The 25,952-nt window shown below is 41.3% G+C and overlaps 1 protein-coding gene across 1 annotated transcript in view; it reads left to right on the top strand.

Annotated features, from left to right (window-relative positions):
* The window catches only part of KDM3B (lysine (K)-specific demethylase 3B), a 65,905-nt gene that overhangs the window by 36,610 nt on the left and 3,343 nt on the right, over positions 1 to 25,952 (top strand). The window contains exons 10-23 of the mRNA XM_008572805.1: positions 779 to 993; positions 1,834 to 1,986; positions 9,208 to 9,315; positions 11,071 to 11,198; positions 12,460 to 12,739; positions 14,188 to 14,444; positions 17,568 to 17,834; positions 18,870 to 19,041; positions 19,463 to 19,553; positions 19,694 to 19,824; positions 20,558 to 20,677; positions 21,632 to 21,771; positions 24,376 to 24,552; positions 25,015 to 25,149. Of these exons, the coding sequence (XP_008571027.1) occupies positions 779 to 993; positions 1,834 to 1,986; positions 9,208 to 9,315; positions 11,071 to 11,198; positions 12,460 to 12,739; positions 14,188 to 14,444; positions 17,568 to 17,834; positions 18,870 to 19,041; positions 19,463 to 19,553; positions 19,694 to 19,824; positions 20,558 to 20,677; positions 21,632 to 21,771; positions 24,376 to 24,552; positions 25,015 to 25,149 (2,374 nt within the window). The remainder of the gene's footprint in view (positions 1 to 778; positions 994 to 1,833; positions 1,987 to 9,207; positions 9,316 to 11,070; positions 11,199 to 12,459; positions 12,740 to 14,187; positions 14,445 to 17,567; positions 17,835 to 18,869; positions 19,042 to 19,462; positions 19,554 to 19,693; positions 19,825 to 20,557; positions 20,678 to 21,631; positions 21,772 to 24,375; positions 24,553 to 25,014; positions 25,150 to 25,952) is intronic.

Genomic DNA, 25,952 nt, shown 5'->3' with positions numbered 1-25,952 from the left:
GAATAGGATGTAGGTGGAGAGATTGGCCGTCACTGGTACCTACTTGAGAGTAGCAGGAGATCAGATGGGGTACTTGGGCCCAGTTGCAGGAAGGTAGGTAGTATGGTGGCAGGAGCTTGTGGAAGTTCTCTTCTGGCTCCTTTTTTCTCAGTGGAATGGGAAGTGAGGTCCTCATGAGGCAAGTAATATTAGAGGTTTGAAAACAAAGAAAGGCTGGCCAGTTAGCTTAGTTAGTTAGAGTGTAGTGTTGATAATACCAAGATCCAAGGTTATCCCTATACTGGCCAGCCACCAAAAGCAAAACAAACAAAAGAAGAAAGAAAGAAAAGAAAAGAAGGTATGAAACAGGCATCTAGGAGAGGGAGTACATCAGGAAACTGTATTGTGACTGTCAGGCAATATTAAGAGCTCACCTGAGATAGGTGGACATGAATTTAAAGTTTGACAATGAGAAAAAAATAAAGTGTGACAATGAGGATGGCCGTGTGTTTTTTCTCTGGTCACATTCAGTGGCATGGGTGCAGATGTAGAAAAGGTGGATGGAAAAACTGATAGCAACTCTGGGGTCAGCTTTTTAAAGAATTGATACCTCTAAGTGTTAATAAGCCTTCCTGTCAGCAGAGAATGCATACTATGTTGGTCAAATATGGTGAAAATTCTTAGCCCTGATTCGTAAGTCTCATTTGATTTCTTTTAGATCCTAGGATATTAGGTTTGTGTTAGTTTGCATTGCTACTGCTATTTACCATGTGTTTGACTGTCTACCTTCCTATCTCAGGTTGATCTTCACTAGAAAGGGGGTACTCCGTGTGGAGGGGTTTCTAAGTCCCCAGCAAAGTGACCCTGACGCCATGAACCTGTGGATTCCCTCTTCCTCCCTAGCAGAAGGGATAGACCTAGAGACCTCAAAATACATCCTGGCCAATGTCGGGGACCAGTTCTGCCAGCTCGTAATGTCTGAGAAGGAGGCCATGATGATGGTGGAGCCACACCGTAAGGCGCCCTCCTACTTGTCTTCCAGGAGCTCCTAGTTGGAAACTCAGTTTCTTTCACTTAAAGGGAGGATTGGGAGGATTGGCAGATGGCATTTTCTATGGACAGATTAAGACTGATAAAACTTCTCTTTGTAGCAACCTATAGCTGAGGCCTTAACTATATCCAACAGACCTCAGTCTATCAGTCTTTGACAATTATCAAACCAAACTCCTTCCCTGCTTGCCTTTCAGTTTTGTAGCACAGCTGACATAACATGCGTTTGGGTCCTCATTTGGGTTTGGTTCACCCTGAATATTTTCAATTTGCTTTGAACCAATTTGTATTAGTAGGCGATACTCTGTGGTTTGTGAATAGTTGAGGTGCTGTTGAGTGCCATGTTTCACACCTAGAACTCATATTATTCAGACACTTATAATATTTCCATGTCTGTGAGATACTGTATTCAATTTCCAGACCAAGAAAAAATGTACTATAAAATTATACCCTAAATTTAAGAAAGAATCCTCTTATTTCAAACTCCCCCCAATTGAAAATTTTACAGTACCTTAAGTGGCAACATGTGGCATTAATTCCCTGTTTGACACTAGGTTATCATATCCTGGTATTACCACAAGCCCTTGAAATATCATTATATTATAATAAGTATGCACAGTTTGTTCAGAAATATAGAAATTACTTGTATTTTCTTTCTCTTATAGTTATAAAACACAAACTTCGTGAATCTTTACATTTTATTGCTGGACAAAATGGCTTGTGGAAGGATCAGTGGATCCAGGGTCCTTCACTATTGGTCAGGATGGTCAATGCCAACAGTATTCCTCTTCCTCTTTCCACCAGAGAAAGTGGCATGGAAGCGAGCTGTGCGTGGTGTTCGGGAGATGTGTGATGTATGTGAAACAACACTCTTCAACATCCACTGGGTTTGTCGCAAATGTGGATTTGGAGTCTGCCTTGACTGTTACCGGCTCAGGAAAAGCCGTCCTCGCAGTGGTAAGCAGATATTGTCCTATGCAGTTCTAAAGGTAACCTGTAGGTGTGTGTCAGTGCAGTTATAGGACTTAGAAATTGAAGCAGGAATGGGCTTGTGCCCCTCCTTTAACTGCTTAGCTTCATTCATCTTTGTTGTATTGTAAGACCTTAAAATTACCAATGCTCAGCCTGACTAGGAAGTCTAAAACAAGTCAAGAAGGATTATTCTTCATCTTCCCTTGTTTTTCCTTTTAATAGTATCTTTATTGAGATATAATTCACATGCCATAAAATTCACCCTTTTAAAGGGTTTAATTCAGTGGCTTAATTCACAAGGTTGTGTAACCATCACCACTGTCTAATTCCATTTTCATCACCCCCAAAAAACCTTGTACCCATTAGCAGTTACTTCCCATTTCTCCCTCCCCCAGCCCTTGGCAACCACTAATCTGCTTTCGATTTCTATAGATTTGCCTGTTCTGGACATACCATATTAAATGGAATCATACAATATTTGGCCTTCTGTGACTGGCCACTTTCATTTAGCATAATGTTTTAAAGTTTCATAGATGTTATAACACATATCAAGAATTTATTCCTTTGTATGGCCAAGTAATATTCCATTGTCTGGATATACTACATTTTGTTTATCCATTCATCAGTTGATAGACATTTGGGTTGTCTCAAATTTTGGCTATTAGGAATAGAGCCACCATGAACGTTTGCATAGTTTTTTGTGTGGACACATGCTTGTGGCTCTCTTGGTTATGTACCTACGAGAGGAAGTGCTAGGTCATATGACAATTCTACATTTAACCTTTTGAGGAGCTGCCAAACTATATTCCAAAGTATCTGTACCATTTTATAATCCCACCATTAACATATGAGGGTTCCAATTTTTCCGCATTCCTGCCAATATTTGTTATTGTTTTGTTTTGTTATTATTTGTCTTTTTTGTTGCAGCCATCATAGTGGCTGTGAACTAGTATCTCTTTGTGTGGTTTGACTAACGATGCTGAATATCTTTTCATTCTCTTATTAGTCGTTTGTTTCTTTTCTTTTTTTTTTTTTTCCTTTTTGTCTTTTTTACTGACCGGTAACGGGATCGCAACCCTCGGTGTTGCGCCCGCACCGCGCTCAGCCAGTGAGCGGGAACCGGTCTCCACATGGGATCCAAACCCTCAGCGGGAGCGCTGCCACACTCCCAAGCAGCGCACTCTCCAGTGCGCCACCGGGCCGGCCCCATTTGTTTATTTTCTTTGGAGAAATGGATATTCAAATCCTGTGCTTCCCTTGGTTCTTACTTTATCTTATTACATGCCAAGAATCCTCCCTGCCCTTGACCCTCTCATTCTCCTCTCTTGAGAGATAAAGTATAACCATGATAACAGTGGCTTAGAGCTTAGGCTACTAGGATTTGAAACCTTTCACATCTTATTACACCACCTATGGTATCTTGGGCTAGTTACTTAACCCCTCGGAGTCTCAGTTTTCTTGTCCATAAAATAAAGATAATAGTACTTTCCTCACAGCATTGTTGTATAAAATGAAATGTTATGTCACCTCTCTTCCTCTGGATGACGGAGACACAAAAAGGATTACTCAAAGCCCATTTCTTCTGAGCAGTGAGAAGCCCCAAAGGGGTTAATTTTCCAGGAACCCTCAAGAGAGAGGCATTCCTGTTTGGAATAATAACCCCGAACTGGGGTTCTTTCTCAGTATTTATTCTCTGGGCCAGAAAGTTACAGAAAAGGAACATAGGTGGAGTGATGGCTGAGTATAGTTTAACAATAGAGGGTGGTAACATCAGTGAAATAACAAAGTGACATTCCATAATGCAATTTGCAAAAGGTTAAGTCAATCCATCAACAAAAGCTTGTTCTTAGCAAATACTGTCTTTTCTTACAGCAGTTTCCTCAGTATTTTTACACAACAATAAAGCAACTTTAGGTTAACCTGCTCCAAGGGCATCTGTCCTTGAGCCAATAATTTTGCTGTGTTACAATTATTTATCTACAACAGAGACTTTAGTCTGAGGAAAGTTTCCTGTCTTTTGCAAGCTTAACATTTCTATATGTAATTTTAAAAAGTTAGGTTATGGGCCGGCCCATGGCTCACTTGGGAGAGTGTGGTGCTGATAACACCAAGGCCACAGGTTCAGATCCCATATAGGGATGGCCGGTTGGCTCACTGGCTGAGCGTGGTGCTGACAACACCAAGTCAAGGGTTAAGATCCCCTTACCAGTCATCTTTTGGAAAAAAAATTTTTTAAAAAGTTAGGTTATACCTGAAACTACAGAGCTTTAGAAGCTAGGCCCTGTGAAATGCATTTGCTTTATAAATGTTAGTATACTCCATAATGTTACATGTACAGTGGATAGCATAGGACCTGACACCCACTAGGTACTCCATAAATGTTAGGTGTTAGAGTCTTTCATTCCTGCCTCTGAATGATTAACTACTACAGGTATTGCCCTCCTGCCGTAAACAACGAGAAAACTGGATAAAATATACGATCACAGTTTCAGATATTAGACAACAACGACATAGAACTGTGATCCCTGAGAGAAGCAAAGAGACAAGGTGATCCCTCTAATTGCCTCAGCTTACCACCTAGAGGCAGTTTCCAGGCTGTAGCACAAGGAAAGGAAACTAAAACAGAGCTTGGCCACTTCAATGAGTTGAGACAGAGATCAGTCTAAGAACAGTGAGGAAGAGTACTGAAGAGGTGGGAGCTGCACAGAGAAAGAATATCAGAGATCTGCAGAGAGATACCCTCAATTTTTTGCATATATAGTGATCTGCACATGTATGAGATGAAACTCCTCAAGGCCCAAGAAAGAACCTTCAGAAAGCAATTGACTGAATAATTTGCAGAACTCACAATTTGTATTCCTACCAGCCAGAGTGAGGAGATACTTGATAGAGTACAGAGGGCCTTGTCTTACTAGTGTTACTAATTTAGTCCCAGAATAAAAGATGCTCTTGAGCTACCATAACAAAGTGTAAAGCAAGCCTCAGAAGAAGAAACTTGTCTGCAATTTACTTAACTGTGTACTAGTGCACTAGACTAAAAACAAAGATTTTTTAAAGGATTACAACAAAATCCAATACCCAAAAACATAAAATTCACAAAGCTCTGCAGTTGATCAATAATCATCAGGTACGCAAAAAAGCAGGATAATATGATCAATAAGTGGGAAGGAAGGTAATCAATAGAAACAAACTCGGGCCAACCCCGTGGTGCACTCGGGAGAGTGCGGCGCTGGGAGCGCTGCGGCCCTCCCGCCGCGGGTTCAGATCCTATATAGGGATGGCCGGTGCGCTCACTGGCTGAGCGCAGTGTGGGCGACACCAAGCCAAGGGTTGCGATCCCCTTACCGGTCACAAAAAGGACAAAAAAAAAAAAAAAAGAAAAGAAAAGAAAAAAAAACAGAAAAGTGACAGTTATGAGAGAATTGGTAGAAAAGGACCTAAAGCAGCTATTATAAATCTTATAAATATGCTACGGACATAAAGGAAAACCATGAACATGATGAGAATATATATAAAAGACCCAAATGAAACTTCTAGAGATGAAAAATATCTCAAAGATTTACACTGGATGGGATTAAAGCAGATTAGACACTGGAGAAGAAGAAAACAATGAACTTGAGGATATGGCAATAAAAATGATCCAAAACAGAGAGGAAAAAAGGCCTTGATTCATAAATTGAAGAGTGCCTCATAAAGCTGCAGGAAATAGCAGGTAGTTTACCAAACAAATAATTGGAGTTCCAGAAAGAGAATGGGTGGGAAGGAAGAGACAGAAGAAATATTTAAAGAAATAATGCCAGAAAATTTCCAAATTTGATAAAACTGTATAACCACAAAACCAACAATAAACACCAAACAGACAAAACATTAAGAAAACAACACCAAAGCACATCATAATCAAATTGCTGGTGAACAGTTATAAAGAGAAAAATGTGAGAAGCACTAGAGGAAAAATAGGCACGTTTTGTGCAGAATAACAATAATAGGAATGACAGCCGATTTGTCAGAAACCCTATACACCAGAAGACAATGGAATGACCTCTTAAAGGCTGGAAACAAACTGTTGTATTAACCTAGAATTCATGCCCAATGAAAGTACCTTTCAAAAATAATACTAAAATACTTTTTTAGACCAAATAGAGCTAATAGAATTCATCACAAGTAGATTTCACACTACAATAAAGTTAAAAGTTTAGTTATTCAAGGAGAAGAAAATGATGTGATATGGAAATTTGAATTTAGACAAAGGAATGAAGAACATCCTACATGGTAAATATGTGAGTAAATATAAAAGGCCTTTTTAATCTTTTTTTTTTTTTCCTTTTTGTCTTTTTTCGTGACCGGTAACGGGATCGCAACCTTCAGTGTCGCACCTGTACTGCGACCGGCAACGGGATCGCAACCCTTGGTGTCGTGCCTGCACCGCGCTCAACCAGTGAGCGGACCGGTCTGTATATGGGATCCAAACCCTCGGCGGGAGCGCCGCCACACTCTACCAAGTGCACCACCGGGCCGGCCCCTTTTTAATCTTTTTAAAATAATTTAAAAAAAAAATTTTTTTAAGGCTTGTCAAGTAAAGCAGTGGGAGTGGAGAAGGGAAGATAATTTTTTAAAGCAAAAATAGTAATAATATATTTGGGGGGGTTATATAATATAAAATTAAAATGTATAATAGCAGTAGTACAAAGAGGTGGGGAGCACAATTAACAACAACAACAAATGTTTCAAAAGGCTCTTTGGGGGGGTGGTAAAGAGATAAAGTTTGAAAAACACTGAACATCATACATAATAATATGAAAGACTGAATCATTCCCTCTAAGTTCAGGAACAAAGCAAGGTGGTCAACTTTCACAGCTTCTTTTAAACATTGTACTATAGGGCTGGCTGGTTTGCTCAGTTGGTTTAGAGCACAGTGTTATAATACCAAGATCGAGGGTTCATATCCCCATACCAGCCAACTGCTAAAAACAAAAACAAAAAAATTGTACTGAAGTTACTAGTCAGTAAAATAAAAGACAAAAATAATGAAAAGGCAAAACAAAACAAAAAAAGACAAGTAAGATTTTTTTATTATCAGATGACATGATCATCTATGTAGAAAATCCTAAAGAAATCTACAAAAAAGTTTCAAGAACTCATTAATAAGTTTAGCAAGATTGCAAGGTACAAAGTCAACATATACAGATCAATTATATTTCAATATTATGGCAATGAACAATTAGAAATTGAAATTTAAAATCGTTATTTACAGTAGTATAAAAAAACACGATATGCTTAGAGATAAATTTAGATAATATATACAAGACATATACGCTGAAGACTGCAACATATTGCTGAGAGAAATTAAAGAATACTTAAGTAAATGGAGAGATGTACCATATCTGTGGATGAGAAGATTGAATACTAGGTTGTCTGTTCTTCTAAATCAATCTGTAATTAAATGCAATTCCATATCAAAATCCCAATAGACCTTTTTGTAGAAATTGACAAGCTGGTTCTAAAAAATATGTGAAACTCAAAGGACCTAAAATAATGAAGTTGGGGCCGAGCCCGTGGCGCACTTGGTAGAGTGCGGCGCTGGGAGCGCAGCAGCACTCCTGCCACGGGTTCGGATCCTATATAGGGATGACCGGTGCGCTCACAGCGCTCACTGGCTGAGTGTGGTGCGGCCAGTCTCAAAAGGACAAAAATAATAATAATAATAATGAAGTTGGAGGACTTGTATTACTTCATTTCACAACTTACTGTAAAGCTACAGTTATCAAGGCACTATGGTAATGGAACAGAACACAGTCTAGCAGTAAACCCACACATAATAGTCAATTTATTGTTGGCAGAGGTGCTAAGGTAATTGAATGGGGAAAGGATAATCCTTTCAACAAATGGTACTGGAATAATTGTATATCCGTATTCAAAGGAAAAAAAAGAACCTATATCTTTACTTTATACTATATACAAAATACTGTAAGTGAAACACAGACCTAGACGTAAAGCTAAAACTATAAAACTTCTAGAAAAAAAAATAGAAGATCTTAGTATCCTTGGGCGAGACAAATATTTCTTAGATAGGATACGAAAAGCAAAAGAAAAACAAATTAATATCAAATTTTAAAACTTTTCCTCTTCAAAGACACTGAAGAATATGAAAAGGCAAGCCACAGACTGGGAGAAAAGATTTGCCGACCACACAGTTGTTAAAAGACTTGTATCAATAATGTACTAAGACCTCTTACAACTCAATAACAAGAGGACAAACAGCCCAGTTTTTAAATGGGCAAAAGATTTGAACTGATACTATATCCAAAATTATAGATCAGTGGCAGATAAGCACATGAAAAAAATTATCATTATTTTTGAGAAATACAAATTAAACCATAATGAGAAACAGTCATATTCACTAGAATGGCTAAAATTTTAAAACTGACAGTACCAAGTGTAAGCAAGGATATGGAGGAACTAAATCTCTGACAATGCTGACAGGAATGCAGATTGGCCCTATCACTTCAGAAATCAATATGGCCATTTCTTATAAAGTTAAAAGTTAAAGCTTGCCATATGATGCAGCATCCCACTCCAAGGTATTTACAGGAGAAATGAAAACGTTCACACAAAGACTTGTATATAAATGTTTAGAGCAGCTTTATTTGTGATAGCCAAAAATGGGAAACAACCCAAACGTACACCAGCTGATAGATAGGTAAAGAAATTGTGGTACATCCATACCATGGAATACTACTCAGCCATAAAACAAAAAATGAATTATTGATACATGCAGCAATATAGATGCGTCTCAAAAGTGTTATACTAAATGAGAGAAACCCAATACAAATGATTACCTCCTGTATTCTTCCACTTATGTGAAATTCTATAAAAGCAAAACTTTAGTATTAGAAAGTTGATCAATAGTAGTGGCCAGAGATTGAGGGAAGGGCATTGACTGCAGAGAACTTGAGATGTGATGGAAATGTTCTATATCATGATTGTGGGTAGTGTTCATACAACTGGATACATTTGTCAAAACTCATTGAGGTACACAATTTAAATTGTTGAATTTATTGTATGTAAATTATACCTCAGTAAAGTAGATTTTTTAAAATTTAGGTATTATCTTCTTTGGCCATGAGAAAATTGGCCTTTAGGGTTCTGAAACTCCTACTCCATCCCATGACTCTCATAATAAATGAAGTCATCTCATTTCTGTTTCAGAAACAGAGGAAATGGGTGATGAAGAGGTTTTCTCCTGGTTGAAGTGTGCAAAGGGTCAGTCCCATGAACCAGAGAATCTCATGCCCACACAGATCATCCCTGGCACAGGTAAGGAAATTCCTTTTCTCAATTTGGTGAAAAGAAATGTTTTTAATTGAAATACTCACATACCATAAAATTTGGTGAAATGGTATGTCCTAGGCTGATTTTTATTTTTATTATTATTTTTTTTTGAGCCTCACCAGATTTCTCTGAGAATTTGAATCTTTAGATGTATATTAGCGTGCATACGGCCACTGACATTCTGCTCCCCCTTTCTAGTCAGAGGAGCTGGTCATGTTTTCATATATCATTTCACATTCCTGTGGTTGGCTGGACCAGAATGAAAAAGCTAGTCTCTAGGCTTCCAGAAAAACTTCTGGTTTTTTTTTTTTTTTTTCCTTTTTGAGACCGGCCACACCGCGCTCAGCCAGTGAGTGCTGTGAGCGCACCGGTCATCCCTATATAGGATCCGAACCCGCGGCGGGAGCGCCGCACTCTCCCCAGTGCGCCACGGGCTCAGCCCGAAAAACTTCTGGTTTTAGGCTCGTAAAAATCCAGCTAAAGGTAATCAAACCTTTTGAATCCATGAGGAAGGCACCTAGCTTAACAGAAATGAATGGTTATGTTTGTGTCACAACCCCGGCTTACTACAGTGATTCCTCTAGAAGTTCTACATGCCCAGCTTCCACCCTTCCATTAACATACATGCATTGAAGATGGCGAGTCTGCAAAACTACTCTCTATATTCCTCCACTTAAGAAAGCTTTGGGTGGCATCTCCTGAATCCTTTATACGACATTGCTTCCAAATTGAAGGGCTTCTTATTAAGTGAAACAAGTCAGGCACAGAAAGAGAAATACCACATGTTCTCACTTATTGGTGGGAGGTAAAAATAAATAAATAAATTCACACACACACACAAAAAAAAACAAAAACGGGGGTGGGGGGAAGAAGACATAACAACTACAGTTCCTTGAAGTTGATACAACAAGCAAACAGAAAGGACATTGTTAGGTGGGAGGGAGGAGGGAGGGAGGTTTCGGTAATGGGCCACAATAATCAACCACACTGTATATCAACAAAATAAAATTTAAAAATAAAAAATTTAAAAAAATAAAAAATTTTAGAAAAACCAACAAATTGAAGGGCTTCTTTACTGCAGTGTTAAAATGCCTGCTCACTGTTGGTCTAAGCATGGTTAAATGTTTATCCGCGTAAAGTTTACATTGATTGGGCCAGCCTGTGGCTCACTCGGAAGAGTGCGGTGCTGATAACACCAAGGCCACAGGTTCGGATCCCATATAGGGATGGCCGGTTTGCTCACTGGGTGAGTGTGGTGCTGACAACACCAAGTCAAGGGTTAAGATCCCCTTACCGGTCATCTTTAAAAAAAAAAAAAAAAAAACGTTTACATTGATCTATTTTTTAAAAAACATTTTAGATATATCTTGCAATTCAATAAAGTAGGCAATTCAAAATGTTTACATTCTTGGATATTAAGGAATCTACCCCTAGAATTTCTTCTCTAGGACACCTGGTTAATGTTTACTAGAGGAGGGACAGAGTGTAGCTCAGTGGTTTAAAGTGTACAGAACTTTTTAGGGCTAGATATACCTGCATTTAAGTCTTACTACTTCCATTTACCAACTTCGTGTACTTGAGCAAATGACCTAATTTCTCTGAGTCTAAGTTTGATTATCAAAAATTGAGGATAAAAGTAGCTGCCTTACTGAAATGTTGTAATGTAAAAAAAGTCCTTAGCACAATACGTGGCATATACAAGTGTTCTGTTAATTGTTACTATTGTTATCTTTTGTCCAGCTCTTTACAATATTGGAGACATGGTACATGCTGCCCGGGGCAAGTGGGGAATTAAAGCAAACTGCCCTTGTATCAGTCGGCAGAACAAATCCGTGTTGAGACCTGCTGTCACCAATGGGATGTCACAGGTAAAGTGGTGTGTATGGGTATTACTGAGTGAAACTTAAGTTTTTAGAACGAGGAAATGCCCCATTTTTGACTCTGTTGCCCAGTGGATTCTTGGGGAATTAGGAGATGGGAAAGCCTTTCTAGAGAGAACTCAAAAAAATTTACTGAAGGGATTTCAATTCCTCCTGACTTCATTCACCTTTAAACCAGTTTAGATTTGGTTGATAAATAGCACAAATAGATTCTTTGCAACTTGTCAGGATGTATACCTCAGGGTCTTTGTATGGGTGAAAAGTATAGAAAAGGTTACTAGGAATACTGTTGGTCTTCTCAGTCCTATCTGAGAAGGTATGTACATAGTCCCTATCATTGGGTTCATCTTAGGTACAAAGAACAGAAATATGAAAATTAGCCCACTGAATTTGGTTCATGCAACCCTCAAAGCAATCCTAAACCTCTAGAAGGAGGGAGTAGTTTTCTCATTGCTCTGTCAGAGGCAGAGGTCATTCTGGTTTGATGGTGATTATTTATTTTGAACAAACAGTTGTTTTAAAAAAACATAACCATCTGCTTATACTTCAGTGTTCTTCTAGAGATGCTACTAACATGTGGTCATTGATAACAGGCACAGGGATTAATGCTGAGGGATCTGGAGATGTATTTTCAATAAAGTTGACACATTAAAGCAAATCATTTGGGAAATTCAGTAATTTATGTGTGCCAGAATTGTGCTAAGCCCTTTGCATATACTTTCTCATTTAATCCTCAGGACACCTCTGTGAGGTCACGTTGTAATCACCAATTTGCCATTGCAAAAATTTTCTCAGGCATATTACATGTTTATTTTAGATTATAAACTTCAAGACTTAGGGCTGGCCCGTGGCTCACTTGTGAGAGTGTGGTACTGATAACACCAAGGCCACAGGTTTGGATCCCTATATAGGGATGGCCAGTTGGCTCACTTCGGAGAGCATGGTGCTAACAACACCGAGTCAAGGGTTAAGATACCCTTACTGGTCATCTTTTTAAAAAATTAAATTTAAAAATAAACTTCAAGTCTTATCTTTCCACATAACCTAGCATAGATATTTGTAGGACTCAATAAACACATTTTGAATTAAAGAATGGATGAAGTAGTTTATTGGACAGTTTCAGATTATTCTTCCCAGACCTATGTAGTGTCAGAAGCCCTATTTAGTGTCAGAAACCATTACTAGTTGTGTTTTATTTTTTTCTACCCAAGGATAGTACTCTAACCTTGTTGGTCTTCCTGTGCTTTAGCTTCCTAGCATAAACCCTAGTGCCTCTTCTGGAAACGAAACTACCTTCTCAGGTGGAGGAGGAATTGCAACAGTAGCAACTCCAGAACCCGACCATGTTCCCAAAGCCGACAGCACTGACATCAGATCTGAAGAGCCTCTGAAAGCAGACAGTTCGGCTTCAGATAGCAATAGTGAGCTAAAAGCCATCAGGACCCCTTGCCCTGACACAGCCCCACCCTCCTCTGCCCTGCACTGGTTGGCGGATTTAGCAACTCAGAAGGCTAAAGAAGAAACGAAAGGTGAGATGAACACAAGCCTCTGTCCTGCCTATGGGTTGAATTCATGGGTTATTCTGGGATTCTTCAGACTCACAAATTACCATCCACATTTCTGAAATATGCCACTTGCTTTCTCTGGCTGATCATATAAAATGAGGGAGTTTCATTCAACTTATTTCTAGAAGTGGAGCTTTTTTAAAAAGACACATGCCTGGGCCTGGACCTCCTTAGTCAGAATTGATGTAAGGTTTTTAACAAGCTTGCCAGATGATTCTGTTATATAGCGAGGGTTGAGAGCTAGACTTAGAGCAGTAGTTTTCAACAACACAAGAATTACCTGGGGAACTGTTAAGAATGAAGATTCCTATGCCCCACCTAGAACTATTAAGTCAGAATCTCTTAGGGTAAGACCAGCAATCTCCATTTTTTTTTTTGTTTGTTTTTGTTTTTTTCCCTTTTTGTCTTTTTTCGTGTCCGGCAACGGATCGTAACCCTCAGTGTCGCGCCCGTACCGGACCGGGACCGGCAACGGGATCGCAACCCTCGGTATCACGCCCGCACCTCGCTCAGCCAGTGAGCGGGAACCAGTCTGTATGTGGGATCCGAACACTCGGAGCGTGCCACCGTGCTCTCAAGCGGCGCACTGTAGCAGTGTGCCACCAGGCTGGCCCCAGCAATCTCCTTTTTTTTTTTTTTGTCTTTTTTGTCTTTTTCCGTGTCCGGCAATGGATCGCAACCCTCAGTGTTGCCCCCGAACCGGACCAGGGACCGGCAACGGGATCGCAACCCTCGGCGCTGCTCCCGCGCCTCGCTCAGCCAGTGAGCGGGAACCGGTCTGTATGTGGGATCCGAACCCTCGGGCGGGAGCGCCACCACGCTTCCCAAGCGGCGCACTATCCAGTGTGCCACCGGGCCGGCCCAGCAATCTCCGTTTTTAACAAGCACTCCAAGTGATTCCAGTGCAAGTGTTTTGGAGACCCACCTAAAGAAACTCTTAGAAAATGGGGGAGGGCCGATCCCGTGGCGCACTCACTGGGAGCGCAGCAACGCTCCCGCCGTGGGTTCGGATCCTATATGGGAGTGGCCGGTGCGCTCACTGGCTGAGCACAGTGCAGGCGACACCAAGCCGAGGGTTGCCTTCCCCTTACCAGTCATGAAAAAGACAAAAAAAAAAAAAAAAGAAGAAGAAAATCAGGGAAATGAAAGATGGATGGGAACAAAAGGAAGTTTGAAATCCAGATCTGGAAAAGAAAGGAAGAAGTAGGAGAGCTTCTCCTTGTCCATGAGACCTCATGTATTTATAGCTTGTCAGGCTTGGCTCAGATAAACTATACACAGTTTGGGAGGCAGAAGAAGGGAGAGAGTTTTTCCTCCTTCTCACTTAGCTAGCTTAGCTAGTTTTTAGGAGTGAGTTGTCTGTTGGATATTCCTTATTGTGCCTAATGCTTTTCCCGTTTATGTTCTTACAGAAGCAGGGTCCCTGAGGTCAGTTCTCAGTAAAGAATCTCATTCACCCTTTGGTCTGGACTCATTCAACTCCACTGCTAAGGTCTCTCCGTTGACTCCAAAGCTTTTTAACAGTCTTTTACTGGGTCCCACTGCCTCGAACAACAAAACTGAAGGTTCTAGCCTTCGAGACCTCCTTCACTCTGGGCCCGGGAAGCTTCCTCAAACCCCCTTGGACACAAGCATACCTTTCCCCCCGGTCTTCTCTACATCCTCAGCAGTAAGTGTCCTCCGAACAACTGTAGTCTTTGCTGCTTTTCTATGAAAGATCCATAAGAGATCTGATAATTGGGTTAGTGGATGCAAGGGTGATTTGTGTTCTCTACATTGTCTGTCAAGCTGACAAGATCTCTCTCTACATTAAGTTTTGGGAATGTTTGAGATCCTTTTAAGTAGTGAGCCTTTTATACCATGTTAAGAAGTTAGTAAAAATTGAGACATTGAATTTTTCAGTCATCAGCAGAAAAGTTATGTTATTGATCACTTGATTTTCTTGATAATAGCAGACATTAAAAAGTTTTTTTTTTTGGGCCGGCCTGGTGGCGCACTGCTACACTGTGCCGCTTGGGAAGCGCAGCGGCGCTCCCGCCGAGGGTTCGGATCCCACATACAGACCGGCCGCTCACTGGCTGAGCAAGGTGCGGGGGCAACACCAAGGGTTGCGATCCCGTTGCCGGTCACAAAAAAAGAGACAAAAAAAAAAAAAAAAAAAGTTGTTTTTTTTTTTTTTAACCTAAAGCAGTAAATTTATATTGTATTCTCTTGGATGTCTAATAGATATTTCAGATCTTCAACATATCTAAGATTGAATTCCTGATCTTCTGCCCATAAGCCTGCTCCTCTTTAGTCAGTGGCATCTCCCTCCTTCCAAATGCATGTTCCAAGAATCTTGGAGAAAATAGGGACTCCCCTCTTGTATTCATATCTAATTTGTGAGGAAGTTCTTTCAGTTTGATCTTCATAATATATTCAGGATCCACCCATTTCTCATAAACTCCATTGCTTCCTCTCTGTTCTAAGCTAACGTCCTCTCTTGCCTAAATTTTTCCAGTAAATTCCTTGCAGGTCCCCTCATTTCCGCCCTTTGCACTCTACAGTCTGTTTTCAACACAGCTAGAGTGGTCCTTTTAAAATGTAAGTCAAATTATGTCACCTCTGCCTAAAATCCTCCACGGGCTTTCTGTTTGTCTCATAAGATAAGCAAAGTCCTTAAAGGGGACTACAAGGCTCTAGCCCTATCTGTTCCTCTTCCCCTCACCTCTCCCACTTCAACTACCACCCTCCATCTTATTCATTTGTTCTAGCTATACCACCTTCTTGCTGTTTCTTTTCTTTTTTTCTCTAAAGATGACTGGTAAGGGGATCTTAACCCTTGACTTGGTGTTGTCAGCACCACGCTCTCCCAATTGAGCAACCAGCCATCCCTATATAGGGATCCAAACCCGTGGCCTTGGTGTTATCAGCACCACACTCTCCCAAGTGAGCCATGGGCCGGCCCCTTCTTGCTGTTTCTTAAACGTGGCCAGCCATGCTCCCTCTTCAGTGCCTTTGCACTTGTTATTTCCTTAACCTAGAAGTTCTTGCCAATGTAACGACATGGCTTGCTTTATCATCAGCTTCTCTTCTCTCTTGAAATGTCACTGTCAGTAAGCCTTTCTTTGTACATCACCTTTTTAAAAAGTTCATTGCACTCCCATCCTTTACACATATCTGCTTTCCCCACTTTATTTTTGGCTATTATTATTCACCAGTATAGGGCTGGCCAGTTAGCTCAGATTGTTAGAGTGCAACCTTCTAACACCAAAGTCAAGGGTTTGGATCCCCTTCCCAGCCAGCCACCAAAAAACAAAAGAGCCAACAAAAAAATAAGTATCTTATTTATGTATCTAGTATATTCTATATATACCAGTATACTCCTAGTGCCACAGCGTTTGATCTATAATCATGTCTACTAAGCATATATTGACTGAATAAATTCACAAGGTACAAATCAAAATTTAAAAGATGCAAAAGGGCTTATACTAAAAAGTTTCCTTCCCACTTCTTGTCTCCCAGCCACCTGTGTTTCCCTTTCTGGAGGTCACCATTGTTTCTTGAGTATCATTTCAGAGATATTATCATATATATGTAGGCTTTTTCCCTCTCTTTTCTATACCTTGCTTTGCTGTTTTTCAGTTTATATATCTTACAGATCATTTCAAACAAGTACATAAATATGCTTCCCATTCTATTTTATGGTTGACAGCTAAAATTCAATGAATTGTGGGTGGTTAAGCCCTGTACAGTTTGGATTATTTGTTTTTCTTTTGGATAGGTAACTTTAAAAAAAAAATGAAAGCAAAACAAAACAATTACTTTGGGCTCTGTTTTATTTGTGTTTTCTCATATCCCCAGTTCTTTTCCTTTTTATTTTTCCCAGGATATACGATTCTACATACTTTATAAAAATAGTGGTTAGTGATACTTCAGGCATAGGATTATGAAATTTAAAAAAATCCCTCCTCCCCAACTTAGGTTCTGTGACCTTAAGTATGTCACATTGATCTCTGGGCCTGAACTTTCCCATCAGCTGAAACAGATGAGAGATTCTCAGTGAGATGATAATAGGGGAAGAATTGGAGAATAGGAAACTGCTTCCAGAATATGTAGTTTGTCTTGGACACTCTGGCACATCCCTTTATTGGGGTGCTCCTTCATAGAAAACCGCTGCCTTGATAAATCACTTCTGTTATTAAATTGAAGTATCGTATCCCTTGGGCACTCTGGCCAGAAACAAATTTAGAAGCCACAAACTAAGTGATCTTTTTCACTCAGTTACAGCATTTTGTGATTTTTGCAGTCTACATGTATATGCTTAATACAGGGCTGAATGCCAGAAATATTTCTTAGGTCTCAGATCTCTTGAGGTAGAAGGGATCTTTCTTTACTTTTCTTTCATAAATGTAAGGCAAAATATGAAGGGTAGAAGAATTTAAGATACTGACTTTTTAAAACCCCCTCTCTAGTTACAAAAGACATTTAAATAACTCCTGTGGAATTTAATCAGATAGGTCAGAACTTCTTAGGAATATGAGTGTGAGAAAATTTTTTGATTGCTCTTCTTGGGCTAGCCCATGGCTCACTAGGGAGAGTGTGGTGCTGATAAACACCAAGGCCACAGGTTCGGATCCCTATATAGGGATGGCCGGTTAACTCACTTGGGAGAGCGTGGTGCTGGCAACACCAGGTCAAGGGTTAAGATCCCCCTTACTGGTCATCCTTTTAAAAAAAAAAATTTTTTTTTTTTGATTGCTCTTCTCATGATGCCTCAGTCAAGCTTACCTGATGGATTTGTGTCTGGCAGGGTGTGAAGAACAAGGCCAGCCTACCCAACTTTCTTGACCACATCATTGCCTCAGTGGTAGAAAATAAGAAAACCTCAGATGCTTCAAAGCGAGCCTGCAACTTGACTGATACCCAAAAGGAAGTGAAGGAGATGGTGATGGGGTTAAATGTGCTAGACCCCCATACTTCTCACTCCTGGCTCTGTGATGGGAGGCTTCTGTGTCTTCATGACCCCAGCAACAAAAACAATTGGAAGATCTTCCGGGAGTGTTGGAAGCAAGGCCAGGTAAGCAAGAATAAGCAGTTTCCAGGGCCAACTGTCTGCGTGCCACAGTTACCAGGATAATTCCAGGTCTCTCTGAAAGATCTTTTGCTAGGGAGATTTAGACATAGTAAGTTTGTTGTAGATAGCCTTGCTACTTTGACTAGTCTTAGATTTTTAAAACTGAGGAGATTCCTAAAAGTACATTGTACATCCTTTTATTTCTAAGCTATGTAGTTCTATGTTCTTAAAACGGCAGTTGAAACTTCTGTTAAGTGTTGATCTGGCATTGATGACACCTTTGGAGGAAAATACTTACATGTGATATGAAGTAGGATGAGGGTGTGTGGATGGAAATGTGTGGTACTTTTCTAGGTAAATGTTTCAAAGCCACAGAAGTTTATGTGATAGTGTGATAACACTCTGATTTTTATACTTTAGCAGGTGCTTGAGGAAGGGGGAGCTTATGGAATTGTCTAAATACTTTATCATTTTCAGTTGATGTTCTTAAAGTTGCATTTGTCAGCTTTTTGTCCCCTCACTTCAAAATAGTGGTAGATATCAAGGCAACAGAAGTAATTTCTAATGGCATGCTCCCCATGGTGAGAATCAAGTATAATGGAGTAGAAGCAGTTTTCATTGACTTTAACTTATGTATTGAAATCCATAGGTTATAGGGCCGGCCCGGTGGCGCACTGGAGAGTGTGCCGCTTGGGAGCATGGCGGCGCTCCCGCCGAGGGTTCAGATCCCATGTGGAGACCGGTTCCCGCTCACTGGCTGAGCGCGGTGCAGGCGCAACACCGAGGGTTGCGATCCCGTTGCCGGTTCCCAGTACGGGCGCGACACTGAGGGTTGCGATCCCGTTGCCGGTCAGTAAAAAAGACAAAAAGGACAAAAAAAAAGAGAAAGAAAGAAATCCATAGGTTATAAAACTGGGTAAGAACAATAGATCTTCATGGAGAAGAGACCCTCCCCAGGAAAATCTGTTCTGTCCCTTATCCCTAGAGCTAAAAGTATTTTTCTAGATGGTTATGATTGGGATATTTTTGTTTCTGCAGCCAGTACTGGTTTCAGGGGTACATAAAAAGCTCAAGTCTGAACTCTGGAAGCCAGAGGCCTTTAGCCAGGAATTTGGAGACCAGGATGTGGACTTGGTGAACTGCAGGAACTGTGCTATAATATCCGATGTGAAAGTTCGGGATTTCTGGGATGGCTTTGAGATCATATGCAGTAAGTAGCTTTAATATCTAGTTCAGTAATGGCAAATTGGAAAATAAGTGTCTATATGCCCAGTCCTGCTCCTGGATTAACAAATGATATTCTCTTGGTGGGAGGAACATTCTATCCTGGAGCCAACTATGTAGCTTGTATGGCAATCACATGGCTCCCGGAGCACGCCCAGTCTTAAGCATGTGATCCCATGGGATGTGTGGAGCACTTTCACCATGAGGAAGGGGAATAGAATCCCTTGAGATAGAATCCCTTGAGATGCTGTGTACTAAAGCAGTAGGTGAGGAAAATAAAGCCCACCTATTCCATTATGAAGGTTTACAAGTCTGAAATAAGGGGGTAGTCTCCTAAAACGTTTAATCACTGGAAAATTGGGCAGCATCCAACCCAGATGTTTCTGGGAGTACTATCTCTCTTCCAGAGCGACTAAGGTCAGAAGATGGACAGCCAATGGTGCTCAAACTCAAGGACTGGCCTCCTGGGGAAGATTTTCGGGACATGATGCCAACAAGGTTAGTGACCTACAGTGGTGTCATCTTCAGAGACTTGTGCCTGGCTGAAGCTATCACAAAGTAATCACAGAAAAGTGAATTCTGCATGTTTACATTCTTCCCCTGTAACAAACTAAGTCATCTTTCCTGCCCTTTTGTAGGTTTGAAGATCTGATGGAAAACCTTCCTCTGCCAGAATATACCAAACGAGATGGCAGGCTCAATCTGGCCTCTAGGCTACCCAGCTACTTCGTAAGGCCCGATCTGGGCCCCAAGATGTACAATGCCTATGGTATGAAGGAGAGGCCAGAATTGCCCTTTTTGGGGACTGTTCTCATTTTACCTATAGAGGGAGATCTATGGTCAGGGTCCTGTGTCGAGATGATTGAGGGCAGGTAACAAGTGCTGGAGAAGTTAATAGTATCCAGGATGGTTTTGAATATGTTTTCTTTTGTACTATTGATTTGCACAACATCCATATGGGCCCAGTTCATAAACTTGTTATGTCTCCAGCAGTTAGAAAGTTTCCTCTCAAAAATTCTATCTAAAGAGACATATTCTCAGTTTTAAGAGACTTGATAAAATAACAGTGAAGAAGGCTGGGTACCAGGCTACCCAGCCAACATCTACTGGTGAAGTCCAGTAATGACCTAAGTTGCTGTGAAAGCTAAGTTTCATCTGAATGTCCCTAATGCCCATATCTGTTTTGCTTTTCAGGGAGAAATCATTTTTGAGGGGTGTATTCCATGGCCAAAGCTAATCTTAAACAGTATAAAAGAGATAAAGAGAGTGATTTCTTGATAAATGGATATGCTTGACTCTCCCAATATTATTCATTTAAGAACATCCTTGACTTGGTTAGAGTGTGGTGTTTTAACACCAAGGTCAAGGGTTCAGATCCCCATACTGGCCAGCCACCAAAAAAAGAAAAAAAAACATCCTTCAGCATGTTTTCAGTTGTAGGGTCTATATGGATTCTTAAGAATATTGCCCCTTCACCTTGCACATTTTCCTTTCACCTTTAGGCTTGATAACAGCAGAAGATAGACGAGTTGGCACAACAAATCTTCATTTAGATGTTTCTGATGCTGTTAATGTGATGGTGTATGTTGGGATCCCTATTGGGGAAGGTGCTCATGATGAAGGTATGATTTCTAGAACCTAGTGCTTCAGGATGGTGAGGCTTGGCCTCAGGGATAGAATTGTGTGTTACCCCTCCACAGTCAAGGCCAGTGGCTTTTTCTTCTTTCTTTCTTTTTTTATTCCCCCAGTGGCTTTTTCTTAAGTTTCTACCAGGCCTGATACATAGTAGCTGCCCAGTGGATGGTGCTAGACAAAGGGAGCTTCTAGCAGAGAAGAGTGCTACTTCTGTACAGAGTCATTCTCTCTCTGGGAATGCTGCCCTTTTCCACTGAGTATGTAGCATCACAAAGAGGAATGAAAAAGAAAGGGCAAACTGGTCTACTCGACCCATCAGCCAGATCAGCTGTGGGGTGAGGAAATGATAAAGCCAGGTTATCTGCACAGAAATGAAGCATAGAAGTGATATTTTGCATTTTCTGCCATCTTGGTGTTAAAATTAATATGTGGTTGTTATGGAAGTTTCAGAAAAAAGAGAAGAATTTTAAAAAGACAATAAGTAGCTCATGCTGCACACCTGTACACCCTTCCATTATGTTGTCTTTTAGGGGATCATGATAGACAAGCATCAGAAGCCACTCCTCTTAATTTGCCAAAGATGCTATACTTTGCAGGCTGAAATCCACAGAATCCTAGAGTTTGAAGAGGTCTTGAGAAAATATATTGACTCCATCTACTTACATCAGGAAATAACATGCAAGTTAGGCTACATGGTTTGAGCAATAAATGTGTTTTGAAGGAAAACTAAATCTCAAAAAATGCTGAATCTCTATTAAGTAAGGAAGGTTTAGTGTATGGAGCTTAGACCAATATGAATTTGAATTCTTTGATTCTGCCTTACATTATTCCAGAGAGATGGAGAAGAGTGGAGACTAAAACCTGTCTGAATTGGACATTTTGCTTCACTCAGAAGTACTGAAATGGTGGTTGCACTGAAAGTATCATTTTACTCTTTTCAGAGGTACTCAAGACAATTGATGAGGGAGATGCCGATGAGGTGACAAAGCAGAGGATTCATGATGGAAAAGAGAAGCCAGGTGCTTTATGGCACATCTATGCAGCCAAGGATGCAGAGAAGATCCGGGAGCTGCTGCGAAAGGTATGCCCTGGTAGGCTGTGCTCCTAGCTCACAGTTTTAAAGTCTGAAAGCTGAGACAGCTTGTCTAGGGTTTCTCGTGTGGAATCGCTTGGCATTAAAGACCTGTTGGCTGTGGTACTTCTTTTCAAAATGCCCAGAGGTCTGATTCCACACCTAGAGGACATTGAATAGAATAAAGCAGAGGCTTTAGCCCACTGGGGATCTTGCTGCAGGAAGTGGGATTTATGCTGTTAATAATTTTTATGAGGGCCGAGCCTGTGGCACACTTGGGAGGGTGTGGCGCTGGGAGCGCGGGAGCGCGGCAGCGCTCCCGCTGCGGGTTCGGATCCTATATAGGGATGACCGGTGCACTCACAGCAGTCACTGGCTGAGCGCGGTGCGGCCGGTCTCAAAAAGGACAAAAAGGGGCCGGCCCGGTGGCGCACTGGATAGTGCGCCGCTTGGGAAGCGCAGCGGCGCTCCCGCCCGAGGGTTCGGATCCCACATACAGACCGGTTCCCGCTCACTGGCTGAGCGAGGCGTGGGAGCAACACCGAGGGTTGCAATCCCGTTGCCGGTCCCCGGTCCGGTACGGGGGCAACACTGAGGGTTGCGATCCGTTGCCGGACACGGAAAAAGACAAAAGACAAAAAAAAAAAAAAATTAAATTAAAAAAATAATAATAATAATAATTTTTATGGGCTGGCCAGTTAGCTCAGTTAATTAGAGCATGGTGCTAATAACACCAAGGTCCAGGGTTTGATCCCAGTACCAGCCAGCCACCAAAAACTCAAAAACAAAATAATAGGGGGCTTCCAGTCAAAATGGCAGAATAGATGGTCCCCAGTGTCATACTCTTCCCCCAAATCAATCAATTTACAACTATAAAAAAGCAACAACAGCCAAGCTGGGGCTGCTAGAGCTCAGGGGAAGAGGAGAGACCTACAGAATGCATGAAGGCAGGGGAAGCCACAATGAGAGAAAGAAAAAACCATTCCAACCATTTTGTGCCGCGGCTGCTTTAAGGCTGGAGCTGCTGTATGCACGCAGCAGGAGCCAGCAAGAGCTGCAGTTGTGCCTTTCAGATGAAGTTGCTTGGAGGCGGCAGGGGATAAGAGGGCCTTGGTGGCCCCCAGGCCAGCAAGACCACTAATAGGGTTCCCATGGACCCACATAGGAGTGAGGAGCCAGAACAACTGAAAAAAAGGAGCCACTCAGAGGCCAGTGAGTCATTGCAAGGAACCGGCGCAAGGCCCATCCTATGGGAAGCATTTGCAGCACGGGCAGTGGGGGAAATGGGCACACTGGGAGAACACTGGGGCACAGCAAGGACAGCTGACTGGCATCCCAATCAGCATGCGACCACTCAGAGGAGACTGGTCAGGAATATAGATTTGCATGGGGTGCAGTTTGATGAAAAGACTCAGGCCCAGATCAGAATTTCTACACAACACAGGTGCACCAGGTCTCTGGAGAGCCGGAAGTACCTATGAAATCAGCCATTATAACCTGATCTGCACAAAAAGCCTTCCCTAGGGAGTCAGCAGCAAAGCAGCAATTTAGCTCAACCACAGAGCTCAAGTACTGGTCCCAACAGGAAGTTTCCCCATATTAGAAGTAAGCAAAGGACAAAAAATTAGTTCCTGCCAAGGCACACCGCCAGCACCAAGGAGCGTGCCAAAAACATCACCTCCATGTGGGTAGCCCACCACAGCCACCACAATAACCATGGCTGCCGCAAAAGCAGCTAGACACCACAATCACCACACAAATGGTCCACCAGCCACTGGAATGCATTGACACAAGGAGTCACCAACAGAGCCCAAAGAAGAGGATGTCTCTTTCCACAAAATCCATTCCAGAGTGACAGTAGAAGCACCTGCTCTACGATAATGTTGGGGGATCTGAACACACCTCTCAGCACTGGACAGATCATCTAGGCAACAAATTAACATAATAACCATTACTCTGGGCCGGCCCAGTGGCGCACTCGGTAGAGTGTGGCGCTTGGGAGTGTGGCGGCGCTCCCGCCGAGGGTTCGGATCCCATATAGAGACCGGTCTGCTCACTGGTTGAGCGCGGTGCGGGCGCGACACCGAGGGTTGCGATCCCGTTACCGGTCACGAAAAAAGACAAAAAGGAAAAAAAAATAAAAAAATAAAAAATAATAACCATTACTCTTTCAGAAGAAGAGAAAAAAATCTAGGGTAATTGGGGGGGAGGGGAGCAGGGCATGGAGAGAGATTGGACAAGGGGCATAAAGAATAAGTACAATTTTGGGCTGGCGTGTGGCTCACTTGGGAGAGTGTGGTGCTGATAACACCAAGGCCACGGGTTCGGATCCCTATATAGGGATGGCCAGTTAGCTCACTTGGGAGAGCATGTTGCTGACAACACCAAGTCAAGGGTTAAGATCCCCTTACTGGTCATCCTTTAAAATTAAAAAAAAAAGAATAAGTACGATTTATAACAATATATATGCTAGTAATATTGATTTGATCGACTTATCTCAACGTTGTACTCCCAAAATATGCATTACCAATTGTGATTCAATAAAAATTAGTAATAATAATTTTTATGAATTTATTAATTTTCCTGTCTTTTGGGTTTTCATCACGGCTTCAGGTTGGAGAAGAACAAGGCCAAGAGAATCCCCCTGATCATGACCCAATTCATGACCAAAGTTGGTACCTGGACCAGACTCTCCGTAAGCGACTCTATGAAGAATATAGCGTGCAAGGCTGGGCCATTGTGCAGTTCCTAGGTGATGCCGTCTTCATACCTGCTGGAGCCCCACACCAGGTGGGTTCCAATTTAGGAGTTGGGCTTGACAGCTCCATGGCTTCCTTATTTTTGCTTTTCTTGCTAATCCAGCAAGAGATATAAATGGCTCAATTAGACTGATTGCTCTTACGCTGCAACTTATCTTTTGCTTTTTAATTTTTTCTTGTTATTTTAAATGCTTGTTTTAAAAATTTTCAACAATATAGGCTATTAAAAGAAAAGTGACATGTCCCAGCTCAACTACCTATACCATACCACTACTGTTAACAGTTTTGTGTACTTTTTTCTAGACCATTTTCTCTGCAAATACCAACATTTTTATTTATAAATTTGCTCTTAGAGTTTTTATGTGTTTGTTATTATTATAAAAATGGACATTATAATTATTTCTAAATTTTTTTTAACTGCATTACAGAAATTTCCATGTGTTACTGAATCTCTAATGTCTGGTGTTTTCCCTCTGCACTTTTCCTCTCCTAGGTCCACAATCTATACAGTTGCATAAAAGTAGCAGAAGACTTTGTATCTCCTGAACACGTAAAGCACTGTTTCCGCCTGACTCAGGAATTCAGGCATCTCTCTAACACTCATACAAATCATGAGGATAAACTGCAGGTAAGTAAATCTTCCTTCACCCCCACTCTGTCTTTTCATCGTATACACAGAAGGCACATATTCCTTTCTGAAGGTATTCTATGGAGGTCTAACTATGGAGGAGAAATGACTCAGGAAATCCATGTCTAGGGATATGTAGTCTCTCTTTCAGGAAGCATTTAATCAGTTCCCTTCAGTTTTGTTTAGAGAATACTCATCTTTTAACCTGATCATTTTTCAGTGTGACCGTTCTCTATTCCTCTGCCCTTGGGAGGTATAGTGTTTTTTTACTGTTAGTAACTAACTAGAATGACCTCCCAAGGCAGGTGGGAAAAGCACTATAGCAGTGTGTTCTAAGCATGTTTCTGAGAAGAGGTATTGTCCTGAAGCTGCTTCTTGTAGCCAATTTCTGTGCACAGTCAATTCCTTAGAGCCCTACTAGGGACTGCTGTCCATGTCCCCGAGAACCGTATTCACAGGGGTAAGGATTGTTCTCCCCTTGTAAAGCTAGATAGTTAGATTAGGTTTCCTCTGCTCTTGAAATGGATGGAATTTTAAGGGTAGAATTTCCTTATTAATACACTTGGGCACTTTAGTAACATATAAGGAACAGAAAATAAGGAAGCAAGATTTTTCAGGCAGAACTTCAGCAGTTTGAATACACAGTCTCCCAGCCTTTCACTTGTGACCTTTTTCCCTCAGGCATGCCTGTGGCTCAGGTGTATCTCTGGTTTCAGTAGGTTTTTCTTTCTTTTTTTTTTTTTTTTGGCTTTTGTCTTTTTTCCGTGTCCGGCAACGGATCGCAACCCTCAGTGTTGCCCCCG

The sequence above is a fragment of the Galeopterus variegatus genome, unplaced genomic scaffold (genome assembly GCF_000696425.1).
Source record: "Galeopterus variegatus unplaced genomic scaffold, G_variegatus-3.0.2 Scaffold836, whole genome shotgun sequence".
NCBI classification, from domain to species: Eukaryota; Metazoa; Chordata; class Mammalia; order Dermoptera; family Cynocephalidae; genus Galeopterus; species Galeopterus variegatus.
Note: the sequence above shows the minus strand (reverse complement) of the source record. Positions and strands in the feature narration are given on the sequence as shown.